We start from the raw sequence: 17,765 nt of genomic DNA on the forward strand, positions 1-17,765 counted from the left end.
CGTCAAATCTGAACTTTATCGATTTTATTCTATCATAATTACCTGGTGTATCTGAAGCCCTTCTCAGGAAGTTTTGTAAGTTCAAAGCTATACACAGTTCTCGTGGTATTTGTGCTATTAAAATACGCCGGATCTTATTTTTCTTCAGTTTTTTTCATAAAAAGTTTTGTCGCAATTGTGGTAAAGTGGAAGAAGTGCTGGTGTATTATTTCTTTTCACTTATATATATAAAATGAGAATAATTGGAAGAATAAATATTTTTTAAGTAGGTATTCGTGATGCAATGAATGGAAAGCTACTTTTTAATAGAATTTTCCCGAAACAACTTTAAAAGTTTATCGTAAACTCTTTTGATAGCTAACAAAATATTTGTCAGGTTGTAAAAGGTGATGGAAATGAAAAAATATGAATTTGTTATGTATATTTATTTTACACATTTAGAAATATCTTTTCATGTAATATTTATAATTTTCCTTCTAATTTTTCGATTAGAACTACTACTTTACAAATAAGGTACATCTTCCTATCTCAACACACACCGTACAATCATCTAGTACTTTTTTATATATAATATACAGAGAATCACTAAAACTTTACACTTTTGCCAATGTAGCAAAATCAAAGCTCTTTTTACATAAATCCAAGTTTTAACAACGAGGACATTTTTTTTACAATATTTAACAAAATATAACGCATAAATTTTACATTTGGATCTTGTGCTATTCTTACACCAACATTTTTAAGAATCATTTGAGATAAAATCCGAATGTCATTTATCAGATATTTGTATATGAGATTCAGGCTCTTTCATATTTTCGTTAAATGAAAGAATTTAAATTCAAATATTCACACTGTTATACAGAGTATTTAGCTCATTTATTATCTTCTGTATCTGTTAACAAGAACATGCAGTGACATTTTTAACACTTTCATAAATAAAATTTGGAGTACAGTTAGATGTGCGAATTCTTCTGAAAGGAAGTTAACCACCTAGAGTAAATGATAACTAAACCACCATAAAGTAGAAATTGTAAATAATTTTCCAATCTCAAGGATTGAAAGATTGATATACGTATGTTAAAAACCAAATTTTTAATTTTCTTATTTGAATTTCATTTTTAATGTGACTAGAAAACTAATATTTTAGCGGTCATTTTGGGTTATATTCATTAAAAATATAAATTTTTATAAAAAGCAATTAAAATTGAGGCATATGTTTCCAAATTAATCAAATAATTCAAATCTAAATTTAATGATACACAAAACAAAAAAACCACGATCTTATTGGACTATTTTTCAGGAAGTTATTAGAGTTTCCGTAAATGTTGGCATTTTGAAAATTTGATGGGAGCTGGGAGAGAAAGCCCCCAGGGGATTTTAGGGATATTTTGTAAAAATTAATATTCTTTCAAATGGGTAAAATTCAGCTTTACCTAATTTTTTCCCGAGTCCTTTCTGATTGGACTATAGATATAATTATTTCATTTCATGTAAAAAGTTTTTTTTCAATTTTTAGTCAAATACTCTCCCAACTTCGTACTAGTCTGATAGTTAGTTTTCATCATATTTCCTCAATTTAAAAAATAATTAATTGTACTTGGATTCAGCACTATCAAATATATAAATTTAGACTGCTCATAGAGACTAGATTGATCGGTTTTTTATCTCCTCAGCGACTTTTTAGAGGTATCCTGCTCTTATCCTTTGTGCCTCTCTGATGAGGCACAAAATATAAAAAACTGGCTATATTTGTCAACTATCTGGTTATCTTCAAATTGATGCCCATCATACTATATACTGGGTAAAATTTATTCCAAACAATGAAAATATGAAGGTGACTTCATTCTAAATGCGACACACTGTATACGTATACGTTCCAAGTGATTTAACTGGAAATGATGACGTTTATTCGTCATTACTAAGAAAAAAATGTTCTACATGTACTGCACCTATATGTTAGATCAACTTGTGATAATTATGAGACTATTTAAATATATTTCACCCTTTATTTTTAGAATTGATGTGTAAGTATGACACAAAATTATTACGCATGAATATACATATATGAGGTAAACAGTTTAAAATATCCACAAATAAAAAGCAATAAGTTATTTTTGTTATAAAACCGATAAGTTACCTCGTATATATAAGAATCTTATGAAAATAGATACATCAAAACATTTAGAGAATATGTCTGAATATTTTGCTGTAAGTTATAATAAGCCATTGATTCAAATATATTTTGTTAACAATAAAATAGACACTTTTATCACAACTAAACTTTTAAGCAATATTTTTCAAAATATTCAATAATCTTATCAATAAACTAATAGGTTTTTCACTTATTATCGACCGAGCTAGATCTTCATATGACATTAGCGAAAACTTCTTAAGAATTTCTTGGCCCAAAAATTAAGATCATTTCTGAAGAAAAGGAAAGAGACTCAATTCTACCAAATCCATTCATCAAGATTGTTTCAAAAGAAAAACCTTCAAAGGGAAATTATCCACTAACAAGCAACCTTTTAAAGTTAACTATCGATTATTAAAATTCTGTTTTGTCTCTAGTACCTACCCACAAAATTCGCAATCATCATTCTTGATATATATATATATTTATATAACCAAACCAGTTTTATTAAAAATTTAAGTCCCATAATTCATATTTTTGCTGACGCATATAGCATTTTATCCTCCAAAGATAATTATTTGAATTTCAATTTCATATTTTCAATTAATATTCGTAGAGCCTTGTTTGAACAAAGTTTACATCTACTATATCATTTACACTTGATATTTGGGTAACCTAATCTTACTTATTCTCTGTATCTTCCTTGTTATCTACTTCACTTTAAGAAATTTACAAATAGAAGATGCTGGAACGGCCACAATTGCTGTCATCAATAGTCATTCATGTGCCACATAAACATCTATCTAACTCGAAACATAATTTCCGAATTTAACTTGGAAAGGATTCAATGAATTCTGATTTTTTTATGTTTTCAGCTTCACATGTAAATTTTTTCAATTGGATTAGAGTTGCCACTGATACCATTGATTGCACTGTTATGTATCATCTTACTTATTTAGTCTATGCATATCTTAGTCTCCCACTCGCACTGTTTTTTTATTTTCCAGAATTCATTATTTTATTTCCACTATAGTTTCCTTCTGTTCTGTTATTTCTCTGATATCTTTATTTTGTATGTTATTTCCCTTAGTTCTCGACGGTATTCTTTTTATCTCATCTATCTTCCAAATTATCCAATTCTCTGCTGCGTGTAATTGTTACAACAATAATAGTTAATACTGTAATTCCAAATGCTATTCATTTGATGAAGATGGTATGTTTTGTTGCGAAATATGAGCTGATGTTGTTTCTATTTTGAGGTTATGATCATTTCAAAGTCAGTTTTCGTATCTATGAAAATCAATTAACCAGGACAAATCAAATAAGGTTTTCGATTTCTAAGTTATGTTCGTGATAATACTGCTTGTCGTAATTGTTTTGTACACATTTTGTTCTAAATAGTTCTTGATAAATAATTATGCATTGGTTTTTGTGATAAACTCAGGTTTTCAAAAATGAAGATGATAAAATTTAATTTAACCGCAAGTTGTTTTCCTTTGTAAATGAATAACAATTGCATGCTATTTTTAATCGTTAATTATTACAAAAACAATTAAAATGAAACTAAAAATATATGAAAGAATGTGAAAAAATTATAGCAGAACAATGAACAATAAATTTTATTTATTTTTTCATTTTTTCTTTCTCAATTGAAATGATTGCTTTTGTCTGCTTTTCAATATTTTCAAACTTTCTTTTGATAATGTATTTGTATTTTTGTTATAATAACTGCACCCACATTATATGGAAATATCAGCATACACTTATCGATAAATAAGACAGTTTAGAAGACAAGAACTCAATTATTACAAAAGTATTAAGCAAAGGCTCAAAAATCTTTGTAAATACGAAAAAACTCAAGAATAGTTAAATGTGTAGATCAGCAGAGTTTGTTGGGCTCAGCCACCAATACAAGATAATTTGTACCAGGTGAACCCATTAAATGGTCTTCTGACTGTAAATTATAATTTTTAAAGCGAGCTTCTCACTTCGTCCAATTTAATTGTGAGAATGGTCCATAAATCAACAGAGTCTGTAAATTCAGCTTTTTTCTTCTCTGGATGCCAATTACAATGAACAATTATTGTTGAATTGACAACGACATTGCTCAATGATCTGTAGAAAATACTGATTTCTTAATATAATTATATATCTGTTTTTAGTTGATGGATTATAACAATTCTGGATTGATATTTTTAAGAGTAAATTTCTGATATTCATTGATACATTCTTCCTGTTCTGGTATCGAATTCTGTAAACTGATTATTTGGCATTATAATAAATCAATTTTTTAAATTGCAGCTAATGGACAAAAACTTGATGAATTAACACCCATAAAAGAGATCGAAGACGTAGATTTATTAAATTTCGAAGAGGATTATCGTAAAGGAAAGTTGAGAAAAGAAAAACTGGGTAATACATAAAAAAGGAATGATTTCTTTAGATTATGAATATCTGGAATGCTCTTAGTGAATTATAACCACAATAGATCGAAATATGATCACATCATTACAAGCAATTCAATCTAGCCTTGCAAAAAATTATATCAAGCACACTTTTTTCGCCTAGATATCCATCGAGGTACTTTCGTTGTACAACAAAACAAATAACATTCTTTATTCTCTTGCAGCTTCTCATCTTTAGAATATCATATCGCAACCTGCCTTATCACACTCAAAAAGGACATTTATCATCAAAGTAATCGCATGATTCGTTGCTGTGGATTTTTATCTTGAGTAGGTGTAGCAGGCATACCTAAATCTCATTCTAATTAGGCTTGTTAAGTATATTCTAGGAGTAGATTGGTTATAAAACCACGGATTCTTAGGATCAGACATCTGTATTTTCGAGTATTGAAGATGATGACATTCCCAGCCCTGAATCTAGAGTTGGGTTTGTTTCGATTTGGTTGATATATTGACCTGTAGTAACCGCAGATTTCGCCAATTTACTTCTGCGTTGAAAAATAGACAAAATGGCCCTTTGTCCATAAAAATGTACACCGCTTTTTAATAAACCGAGTATTACTTAATTTATTTGTAATATGTATAGGTTTAAGTGGAAATCGGGTATGCTCATATACATATTTAATTTCTTCTGAAACGGACAAAGAATCGGTAGCAATAATTGACTGTTTGAAATTTAATTCTATTGTAAAGCTAAGAGCCTTAATAACAGCTATCGCTTCCTGTTTATATTTGGATACATCTCTACATAGTTTGAATTTTTTAGACACATTGGTATATAGAGCATAAAAGGCACCTCCCTCTACGAGGGAGCTTTTAGAGACATCAGTAAAAATAAACATGCGAGAGGACTAGGATTCGTAAATACAACTAAGGACATTAGAGCTTATCCTATCACTATCGCTATAATTACAGGGAATAATTACAGTATTTGGTATAAAAATCGACCAGAACCATGTGTTTAGAATTCTAAAAGAAATATATCTGCATTTGATGGAGGTGCTGGAAAGTTCAATAAATATACTAGAAGAATGAATTGCAATATGAAATTAAAAAAAAGTATCTAGTATTAAACCTCGGATAAAATTCTAAGTTGGGCCAACTACAATAATTTCTAAGAAAACGCATATGCCCCATTGTCTTGCAAATATTCTAGTAAGGATATATTTATTAATGGATTATTCCGTTCGATGGAAAATTCATATTCATATAAAACAATAGGATTGAAAAATATCGTTTAAAAAAAGGTAAATTATGTCTTATATTGTTAACAAAACTAACATTATTCAATACTAATAACAAATTCAACAAAACCAGTTAGTACCGTAAGTTTATATTACAAATTTTTCATTTTGAACAAACGCTAAAAAATCAATAACGTAGCATCATTAAACAAAATTTACGTGTAAAAGGTATTATTAATTATTCAGGTACACTGAAAGTTGTTGAGACAAGATGTTCTTTAATATACCGGTTGTATACAATTGTAGCATTTATACAGGAAAATTGGAACTAAACGATATAACAAAACTAATGGAAACTGTTCTGCTGAAATATCAAATCGAAATAATCCGAATTTGAAATCTTTATATTGGTATTTCTGAATGTATGTATATAATATGATACGTATAAATGATTATTCAAAGATTCAACAAAGAACTAACCTGCATGTTAGGTGGTTTAAAAGTATAAAATTATGTGTTCGAGAAAGAAAATTCTTCGGTGATAATGTGTTGGGAAAAACTTTATTGTACTACACAAAATGAGTCCTAGGAGAAAACTTTTTACTAAAGTTCAGTGATATGAAATAAATTTTCAATTGCCTTGATAAAAGAAAATACAAAAAGTTGGATTTTTAAGAATTCATGGTAGTTAAGAAGTTGAATTCTGCTAAGGTAGTACGATGAAAAAGAATCAATTTACTACCCTGAAGAATTAGCTATTTAATTATAACATTACTGTAATTATTACTATACCTAATTATTCGAAATATGGAAATATATTCAGCTCAATTTCATAGTTTGGACAGATGTAATGTTTTTTTTCAGTGTACCTGATTATTTACCGAACTCTTACCCATATTGCACCTTCGTTTTTGCGAAAATCTTCATTTTTATCGAAATTGAAAATTTTTGCAGCCACCTTGAGATCCAAAAACCAATTTATACAGGGGAACGTAAAATTTTTAAAACAATGTAACTTAACCTACATCAACAAAATATCTTACATATCCACTGGTCACTTTTTGTCCTTTGTTGTCAAAAGTTTATTTGAAAAAAATTCTAATTAGTTACTAATCACTTATTCTTCTATTAAACTGCTGGCCAAACTCTGAAACAAAGAGAAAAGTCTGTTTATAATTCTATAGGAACCAATATTCATTAATCTAAATCAGATTTCGTATTTTGGTTGCTTTCAATTTGATAATTATGAATAATTTCTTTGAATTTATAATAAAATACAGAAAAAAAGTTATAAATTGATTTAGAGGGGGTAAAGCAGTACGATGCTATTTCTAATTTTAGTTTATTCATAAATTATGTAGCATTAATGAATATACACTCGTAAGCAGAAAAGTCGTCTCAGGCGAAAACTCTGAAATCGCAAAATCAAAAAAACTAAACACCAAATTATTTTTTCCTGAGTAAAATTTTAAAGGTAATAATATTAGCTTCCAAATGATATCATATATAGTGTTGTTTATTGCACTCACAGTCCCACAATATGTTATGATCGATAACCATCCTTTTTATGCTTGTTTACAAAGTGCTAGAGGTAACTGACCCTTATGAAAAGGTTATCTACCTCACCTACCAAACGTCAACCCATACATATCTCAGTTAACAACAAATAAGTATGCTACTTGATAATAGACACAACTTGTGATAAAGTTGCATAAGCGACAAGAAGTGGCCAGTGTGCTGAATATGAATCAGTCTGCTGTTTCCAGAGTTTACCATTATTACCAAGAGACTGAAAACTTTCATCGAAGACGTGCTTTTGTAAGAAAAAGATACACAAGAGAGATGGCCAAACAATGGCAGAGAAATCGAGCCCTCAGTGGTGTTCAAGCTCAACAAGAACTCAGATAAGCGCGAGGAATGTGCCTGCATACAAGAGGACGAAGTCTACAGAAAACCTGGAAAAAAATTCGCGCAGTGTTGTATAAAAAAATCTGACTTTTAGAGGAAGTTCCTGGATAGTTTGGGCGGAAATTTCAATGGAAGCAAAAATCGATTTGGTTTGTATTGGAACTGGCGGTGCAGCGGAGGGATTAACGACGAAACGATACATATGTAGAAGAAATTTTAGGGGATCACCCGGTTTCATTGGCGAAAACTTTACCCTGATGCAGGACAATGCCCGTCGACATACTGCAGGTGCATTGCGACCTAATAATTTGTTGCTTTCAATGAATGTTTGACAAAACGCGTCTAAGGCAAATATTAAATATAGTTAGAATTTAATCACAAATGCAGACATCGATAGCATCATTTTGTTTTAAATGTAAGGAGAACTAATAGTTTTTCTTATTGGAAAATATAAAATTCTATCAAGTCATGAATGTTAGTTACGTGACGATTGAATTTCTTACAAAAATTCCCACTGAATTTTTTCCCACTTAACATAATGGTTACGGCGATTGCTACTCTGTTATCTTTAACGCTGGCACTTGAAAAACATTGTTATTTCTAGTCATTGTAAGCGGATAATAAATCTTCACAAATGTGTTATTTTAGACTTCAATGAGAAAATGCGTCGAGGTCGAGATTTACAGGTAGTCTGCTGACCTTAAATATATAACTACGAGGTATGATCAACGAATGTCGTAAATTATTTAATCAAAAACAATCATTGAACTTTTTCGATGTTCTACCCTAACAAGGGTGCATTTATTCCAACGTTGTATACATAAGTGACGGGTTCTTCGCATTGGCAGAAATCCTTCAATTAGCGCATTATTTATATTCGATAAAAGTCACAAAGCAACATGGTGCTAAATCTGGTATACAAACCGGATGTGGACAGGTAGAAAAACTTATTCGACCTAAATATCGAGGAAAGCAAATTCGACCAAATTAATTACCTAACCTACGGTTCCCCGAAAGTCGTTTTAAATTCACTGGTAAATTAGTAAGTATAGTGTTACAGGTACCTGAATACAGGAAGCAAGTATGAAAATGAAAACGGACAACTATTTTCACCTAATATATTCCTACATTAGATTTTTATTATTATTATATTAGATAAACAACAAGAAATATCCAAGTATTGCAGGAACATGAGAAAAAAATTCTCAGAAAATCGTAATCATCGTTAGTGCTCTTAACAATTTTGGAGTATACCCAATTTTATGTCTTCAGTTACTGAAGAAACACTGCCGACATCCGGAAGTGTAGTTAGGTTAGGTTAGGTATCTAATTCCGTTTTTTGGTCTTAAAACATCGCCCTAAAATCTGGCTGAGTTTATATGTACAAATACTATATCACACTTGCTATCTGGCCGAATTTACCACATCAAAATGGCCATCTACTTGCTATCTGGCCGAATTTATTACCGCTGGTAAATACAACTTTTGTAGATACTCAGTGGATCTTGAAACATGTCTTCCCATAGCATGATTCTATAATAGTACAGTCCTGTGACCATAATTAAAAACCCTCCTAACTAAATAACTAAAAACCCTAAAAGCCCTAATTTTTTGTTTCATTTTTTTAAAGTTTTTTAATGTTTTGAGATAAATGAATTAGTTTTGTTGCAAAATTTCTGTCACCATTTCTTTTATTCCATAGTTTTATAATGATTTACATAAATTTTCCATCAATTACTTCACCTCTTATCATTTTCACCATTACATTTTCTCACTATATTAGTTTGTCTCTTTATATACATATATCTCTTCATATATAGTTATAACTCCTATATGGCCAATTTTCACATAAATTTCGATGCCTATATGTTCACAACATACTTTTTAACTTAATCACCATCAGCGTGATTTTCTTAAATAGTTCTTTTACTAAATATATGCCAAAAATTTCTTATTTTCCAATACATTGTGAATAAAGTGTGTTTTGAAAAATTTCATTTGAATTACAAAATAGCTAAAATCATTTTTTGATTATTTTGATTATCTACAAAAACTATTTCGTACAATAATAATATACATTACTTACAGTATAAATCAACCATAAATTATAACATATTTTAGGTCGCAAGCTCGAAAAAAAGTTTCTAAATTTAGTTTTGACTCAATATATTTCCAGCGGTAAAAAGTGTTATTCAATTTTTCATTCGAAAAGATAGATAGTTATAATTCTTCCAATATCAATGGCAGAATACAGTTTAACGAGTATCAATCATTCTTTCATACGCACGGCACTCACACCAAATTAAGAAATGAAAAATAATAATCTAACAATCGTCAGTCCACGTGGACTCATCATCTCCACTGTTTACCAGTGAAAGCATCGAATCGTAAACATAAATGCATTTTTCCTTTCGTTTTATTTGCAAAAAATTTATCTCCCTTTATGGTTTTTGCTTCGAAATTTCGTTTTCCAGAAAAACAAACAGATGGATGGTGTACAAAAAGGACTCAGTTCACGCCTGATACTCTGTTTAAACCAAACTCCCTTACAGGTAGGTACATTTTACTCGTCTATTTACGTTTTATAATTTAATATTCAGTTTTAGCAAGTTAGCGAGGTATAATAATAATTTTTTTCTAAGTAGGACTACAGTTAATTCCATCTATCTAAATAACGGCGTATAATGCTATCCAATTTATAATGAATCGATTGCCTTTCAACGAATACTTTCTCGCATAAAATACACATATTTTTAATAGTATTTAGAAAAATAATAAATTCATAAAATGAGGTATCTACGCCTATGGTAGATAGATCAAACAAAATTGCCGGCAAGGGTTTTCATAATCTGCAATTGATATTGGAAGAACTACAACATTATTCAAGTAAAATAATGCACAATTTCCTTTCTCGTATAAAAATGAACTTATTAGTTCGTGAAAATATGTGTACTGAGCAGTTATAGTACCAAAAAAAAGGAAAAGCTCCAATTGATAGTCCTAAGATCTAATAGCAAATAACGTTATTTTTATCTAGAAAAATTTTCACTAAATTGAATTTTTTTTATTAAAACAACGTTGGAAAATGAAAAGGATATTGTTTGTTGTAAGATAACATTCCAAACACCATAAGCAAAAAAATGGAGGAGTGATAGATAGAAAGGTTAGGTTATATATTCTGATGACTTCGTCAAACCAAAAATAGCACAAGAAAACTAAGAATGAATCAATAAGAGACCTATAGCCGCCACTTAATGAAAAAAGAATAAGATATTTTGGATAAAACTGTTAAGAGCGGAAACGATATTACTTGTTGTAAAACAAAAGGTCGGGTTATATTATTGATGATAATTTTGATGACTTCGACAAACAAAAAGTAGCATGGGAGAAATAAAAATAAAACTAGAGGAGGCCTATAACCGACTCAAAATCCAAGAAAAGTGACGAATAAGATATATCATATAAAAATTTTGAAATCGGAAAGTAAATTGCTTGTTGGAAGATAAAACCCTGAACATCAGAGACAAATGACGAAAGAATCATAGAAAGGTCGGGTATGGTTTGGGTGACTTCGACAAAGAAAAAGTCGCACGAGAAGACCAAAAATCAAGCGACTTATATCTCACACAAAATGAAAGGAAGCTAAAGGAAAAAATATTTTGAACACATGTTAGGTGTAGGTTAGACAGACCGGGTAATATTTTGGTGATTTCGTCAAATAAAAAGCAGCCTGGGAAGATTAAGAATAAAACTGGAAGAATGTTATAACCGACACTAAATGAAACAAAAATAGGAAAAAAGACATATTGGACACAAACATCAAAAATAGAAAGTAAATTGCTTGTTGCGAGACCAAATTTCATCAGAGACAGAATAATGAAGGTATCAAAAACGGAGAGGTTAAAAATTTGTAGATCTCTACAAAAAATAGCATAGCCGACACTGAATGAAAAAATCTGAACCTTCCTAATAGCTTATTCACGAATTTCATCATTGAAATGTTTTGTTGTCAAATAGCACTAATTAGAAAATAATATTTTCTTAAATAAAAATATGGACGAACATGGGATTTTGAAATCATAGACTGATTCAACAGTAATAAAATCATCAATAGATTATTGGATATTTGGAGTATTTTCTTTACATTCTAATCGAATTAAACCAATTGAAAGAACTAAATAACCTCGTATATGTTGATACATTTGAAGTTTTCACATATTAAATATGGCAACTATTTGATATTTCTTTCACTGCAACCATCGAAAGCTATCTTCTAGTATAGTAACTTGTCGTGCATAGAATTGAAAGGAATTTTTAAACAAAAGAAATGGGTGGGCTGTCTCATACGTATGAAATTTAACGATAATTATATGTTGGACGTACGTATAAACGAGTAGAATTTCCTCGACATTTTTTTTATTTTAGTAGTTTTATTTTTATGTTTACTTTTGCATAACAGGACAACTAGTATTTAGTGGCCACTCAACTATGTTCGTTATAACTATCAGTGTTGATTTTTATCATTAATAAAGAAAAATTTGTTATATATAAGGAGGTAAATCTAACGAATCTGCACTCAAAAACACTGTTTCAAATTCTTCACATTTTGGAAAATAACACAAGTCAATTCAAGTCGAAGACATAAAATCCTTTTTTCATCCCTTATACTTATACTTCTTCATTGATCTTGAATGGCAAGGAAAGTTAAGTAATACATAATATTGAGCTACTCCAATTGTCTCTGCGCAACTCTATACTTATTTTTTCTAATGATTTTTTTCTTGACCAATTCCAAATTATTTCAGGATAATTGGAATTTTCTAAATTGTCAATCCTAAACTAGTTTTTTATTAAGTCTGAAGTGAGACAATCTATCATTCATTCTTCAAAAAAAAACAAGAAGAAATTCTACAGCTTTTAATCTGTCTGTCTAAGAGGGGGCAGTTTATTGCTGGGATATATACCACAACTCTAGAGAGGGCTAAAATAACCTTTTTACTAGTAATTCACCAGACTTATCAGCGCCATATCGTTTTTACTTGAGACTAACGACATCAAAACAGACACCTTGAAGTAGAGACCACTCCATTCGAGTCAAAATGCATATCAATTAAGACTGTATGGGTACAATTCACAAACGACATTTTGACAACCTTTGACAACACTCCACATGCGGCTGTCGAAAGAGTATTTGATGCGAGAGGAGTAGATAAGATAACATCCAGATGGATTTCACAACTACTAGACACTTGAACAGCACAAATGAAAATAAAGACACCATTTTTTTAGCTTAAATATCGCAATTTCCAATTGATAGCAGACAAACTCTTGTTGTGTGAGAATTTCACTCTGTAACATAGTTCAAAGAAGACTAAACTATACAAAAAGTTAGTGTCGATCGGTAGGATTGAATGTCAAACAGAATAAGACCTACCTAGTTACTATTATAAGGAAGAAACATTTTTTTTCTCAAGCTTATCAATGTGTGCAGACAAGCCTTTCAGTGAAAACCAGAGGAACTCATCCTAGATAGTAAACTCCTCTTCAAGGTTAAAAGATTAAAAGAAGATAAGCAGCGATGTCAGGAAAGTTCTAAGTTCTAATGTAGTGCAGATACTTTACAGAGAAGAATTGTATTCGTAGCCCAAATTCCTGCTGTAGATGTACACTACCATAGTAAAAACAACCACAAATATTGCGAGAATCAATATCTCAAAGTTACAAAATAATAATAAAGGTAATAAACAGTATAATAGTGAAATATTGAGTAAGCTAATGTCGCTGCTAGACTCAATGTAAACCGTCCGTCAATAATTTTTAGGCTCTATTTCGATGAAAATAATGATTATTGTTGAAGTTGGTCATTTTCTATTGAATAAAAGGAAATAATTATATTATATTGCTTATAAAGGCTAGTTTCTTGAAAAGTAATGTACAGCGGATTGACGAAAAACGTAAATTCGTGAATCAAGAAAAATAATCCAAATCAACGTTTACATCTTTGTCAAAATTTCGCTTGAAGGTTTGGTCTACAACATTTCTTTCTTTGATACCTTTAAACTGGGATTCTGAACATGCCCAAGCCTAGAGGACAATCAATAGCTTGGAATATAGATCATAGAAACCTACTTCGTAGGTGCTAACTAAAAAAGCCTACATAATTTGACTGTTATCTCGCGCTCCTTTCTGTTATTCCTCGAATACATCGGAGTACAGTTGAATAATACATGGACGGAAGTTTCCACCTTTGCCTTCAGCTGCAAGTTTAATGAGACTGTATTCCAGTAGTCTGTCACTTGTCATATTTACTTAGAAGATAAGTTTCCCCGAAAACTAACCTTTTCAACTAACATGGCTCTTTCTAAACTCTGGGTGTTGTTGGGAAAACAATATCAATTGAACGGAGAGGTAATAGTAGGTGTGGAAGAGTATTTCGATGGTCTTGCAGATTCTCAACCCAGAAATGGAATAAATAAATTCGAGAAGTGCATTGAAGTTTGTTTTTTTTTTAAATTTATTGAATAACCAGGTAATGTAGGTTACAACTTCAACCCTGCCAGGAAGTCACGTAAATTCTCATTAAAAATAAATATGATTGCATCTAATAACGTCTGCTTTTCAACCGAAAGTCTACTTATTTAATTTTTAATAATATATTGACTAATAGCCAATTTATCGAAGAAAGTCTTAATACTATCAAATTAATATTTAATTAACGGATATATTTACTGGCGACACATTTGTCAGTTGATTGCAAATTATTTAAGATTGAATTTCATCACTACTGCTAACTGTTGATGTTGATAATGATTGAAGTACCGTTTCAGAGTGAATTTTCGTAATGAAGTTTGCTTTGAAAATAGTAATGTTAGAAGGTGTTAATGAAGTTGAGCTTTTAACAGTAGTACCTTTGTATACACTCTAAAAAACTAGCGACAAGATAAATTTCCTGATTTTCGGTATGCAGTTCCACATACTCTGTCAATAACCATGTCAAATTCTCCTGAGTGTTTGAATTAAATTGTTTATTACCAGTTCTAGAAAAATTACTATTAATTCTGATATTTCTAAATCAACAGAAAATTTCGTTTTTCTCAGTTTTCATAAACTATTCAATTTAGATAAAGGTTTGTAAGACTAACACGCTCCACTATTTTTAAACGTTGAAACCAAAATTAGTGAAACAATTTTCAAAGCATCGGAATTCGGCCCTTGTGTTCTAACACCTTGTATATTTTTTATGAAAAATTCCTGAAAATTTATGAAGCTTAAGATGTCATTCATACAAATTATAGTCGTTTTCCGTAAAAACGTCTGCATTATTTAAGATTGAATTTTTTTATTTTGAACGTATGTGGCTACTTTCCTAGGTGTGGATACAACATATTCCGAGGATAGCGCTATATATTCGGAGATAATAGAAAACTACAGGCCTTTTTAGAAGAATGCTCTCAGAAAATGGATTAAGGGTGTAGGAACAAAACATCCCTACAGTATTAGACAGCTTAGCAAGTAAAGTAGATATTAACAGTTTAGTTTCAAGTATAGAAAATCTAAGAGGAAAATAACGACTTAAAAGTTTTATGAAAAATCTCGAGATCTGAAGAAATCGTTTATGGTTAATCCTGTTCATCGAGATATTGTTGTGTACATAATTTTTTTTACAGAAAATTGCTTTTTGGGCATAGTTGGTATTGGTGAATGGGCCATATTACTATTTTAGAAAGAATACAATAATCACATTATCAAACGAGTGATTTTTACTCTTTTAATTTGAAAAATGTTAAGCACGTATGGTTTTGGATAACCAATTTTTCAAAAAAATATTCCTTTATTGCAGTTTACGGTTTGAAATCATTGGTAATTTATTTGTATCAGCTTTTATTTCAAACATGTGTAACCTTTTGCAATTAACAATATGCTATGAGGTACCATTTTTTAAAATTCCCTTTTATCCAAGAATCAACCAATTATTCTTGTTGATTACCAATTTTGTGAAAAAAAAAACATTTTGTAAAAGAAGTTTACGGTTTGTAATGAGTGGTGGTTCATTTGTATCATCTTTATTTTCAAGTAATTTTGTCTTTTCGTATTAAAAATGTATTTTTAGCACCCAACCGTCAACTGTTATGAGGTTTTCAATTGTTTTATATTAAATAATTGACTCATCATGCACCAATTTAAAAAAAACATTCTTTCATCGCATTTTGCCGTTTGAAATGAGTGGTAGTTCATTTGTATCAGCTTTTATTTGAAAAATGTGTGACTTTTTGTGTTGAAAATATTTGTTTGGTACAGTTACAGTGCCAATTATGAGGTACCGTTTTTTTTTTAAATTGTATTCATCTAAAAATAAATCATTTATGCTTGGCGAATTTGGAGAAAAACGCATTTTTATCAGTTTCTAATTTAAACATTTTACTCTTTATGTATCAGTAGTTAATTTGTATCATCTTTATTTTCAAATATTTTTGTATTTATGGTACACAACCATCACCTATTATAAACTGCCAATTGTTTTAAATTCCTTTTTATTCAGAAATTAAAAAAATATTTTTGTGGATTACCAATTTTGTGAAAAACATTTTCTTAGTGCAGTTTACGGCTGGAAATGTGTGGTTCATTTGTATCGTCTTTATTTCTAAATAATAATATCTTTTTATTTCTTAATCCATTTTTCTCCATTTCTTCAAAAATTAATCAATTATACTGGTGGATCACCAATTTCGTGTGTTATTGTCTGAAAAGCATATTTTTTGTTTTTTTTTTCAAATTCCTTCACATGGAGATAATAATATAAAATTGAATTTACTGTTGATACCACACCATGAGTTGCCTCAATAGTTTGATACGTCTCACTATCTTAATGTTTTCAGTACTAACTGAACAGAGCCTTCCAACACGTGATAGATAGAGAATAGAGATAAAGGTCCTAAAAATATATGCGATAGCTCATTTGATTCGGAATAACTTTTAGAAAAATATGTTTGACGGATTTAGGTGCTGATAAATTGACATAAAATGTCATTTAAGAAGTTTGAAAAAATTCTAGTGTCTTTATAACACTTGAAAGAATCGAATCCCGTAGAGAAAAAAATTCAATCACTATTTTTCAAAAAGTTTTTTACATAAGCATAAATAATGGGTTAAAAGGTATAAATAAGTGGCCAATAAATTTCAAACTTCGTGGAGCTCTTTGGATATATATACTTCATGAGATCCGGTGATAAATATTCCTCGTAGATTATTAATTTTTTAATTATGATTTTCTATAACTATTGCAAAATCAAATATCTAAAAAATGTTGATAAATTTTTTTTCCAATAATTATTCAGCTATGGCTGTTTTCACATTAAACAATACATAGGTTATGAATTTTTAACGTGATTTGTTTAGACAATTGTTTCAAACAAATAGAGAAATTCAATATTTTTGAAAAATTTTTTCTGCTATCTCATTGTCCAGAGAAAATTATGATTTTTAAAAAGAGATTATTTCCTTCTAATTTTCAATTGTTTGAAATATATGAGATAAAGTTGTTACTGGGCCTATTACTATAACACTCTTCAGGTTTTAAAGTATTGTAGAATATTTGTCAAATATCTTAAGATTTATAAGGTTTTTATGAAATTATCTATAATACCCTAAGAGTAAAAGTTTTATAATAAGGTTTATAAGCACATTATAAATCCCTCTACTTAGTACAAACGTTTTATAGATAATAAAGAAGAAGAAGAAACTGTCAAAATTATTATGAATGTAAAAATTCTTCATAAACCTATTACGCTCCCGTTTAATAAAATTTTAGGCTCTGATAAATAGTAGTTATACTATTATTTGAAACAGTTAAGGGGGTTGGAGAAATGAGAAAGATGTTTAAAAAAAAATTTACTGTTTCCTTGTTCGGAAACTATTGAAACAACCCTCGTATCACTAATTCGCGTTCTAACTGATGTTATATATATAATGTTAATCAACTTTCTGGAATAGTATAATTAAAAAGAAGTCGTAGTATAAACACGTGGAGTAGTTATTTTCGAATTAAAATATAATTTAGGTACATACATAGTTGCATTT

General features: G+C 29.8%; 1 protein-coding gene across 2 annotated transcripts in view; it reads right to left on the reverse strand.

Moving 5' to 3' along the window:
* Positions 1–416: 416 nt before the first annotated feature.
* LOC130892736 (homeotic protein distal-less-like) overlaps positions 417–17,765 on the reverse strand; it is a 173,434-nt gene continuing 156,085 nt past the window's right edge. For both annotated transcript variants that reach the window (XM_057798307.1, XM_057798306.1), the window contains exon 5: positions 417–6,927. In XM_057798307.1, coding sequence (XP_057654290.1) covers positions 6,909–6,927 — 19 coding nt within the window. In that variant the 3' untranslated portion in view covers positions 417–6,908. The remainder of the gene's footprint in view (positions 6,928–17,765) is intronic.

This window comes from Diorhabda carinulata, chromosome 4 (assembly GCF_026250575.1).
Source record: "Diorhabda carinulata isolate Delta chromosome 4, icDioCari1.1, whole genome shotgun sequence".
Lineage (NCBI taxonomy): Eukaryota > Metazoa > Arthropoda > Insecta > Coleoptera > Chrysomelidae > Diorhabda > Diorhabda carinulata.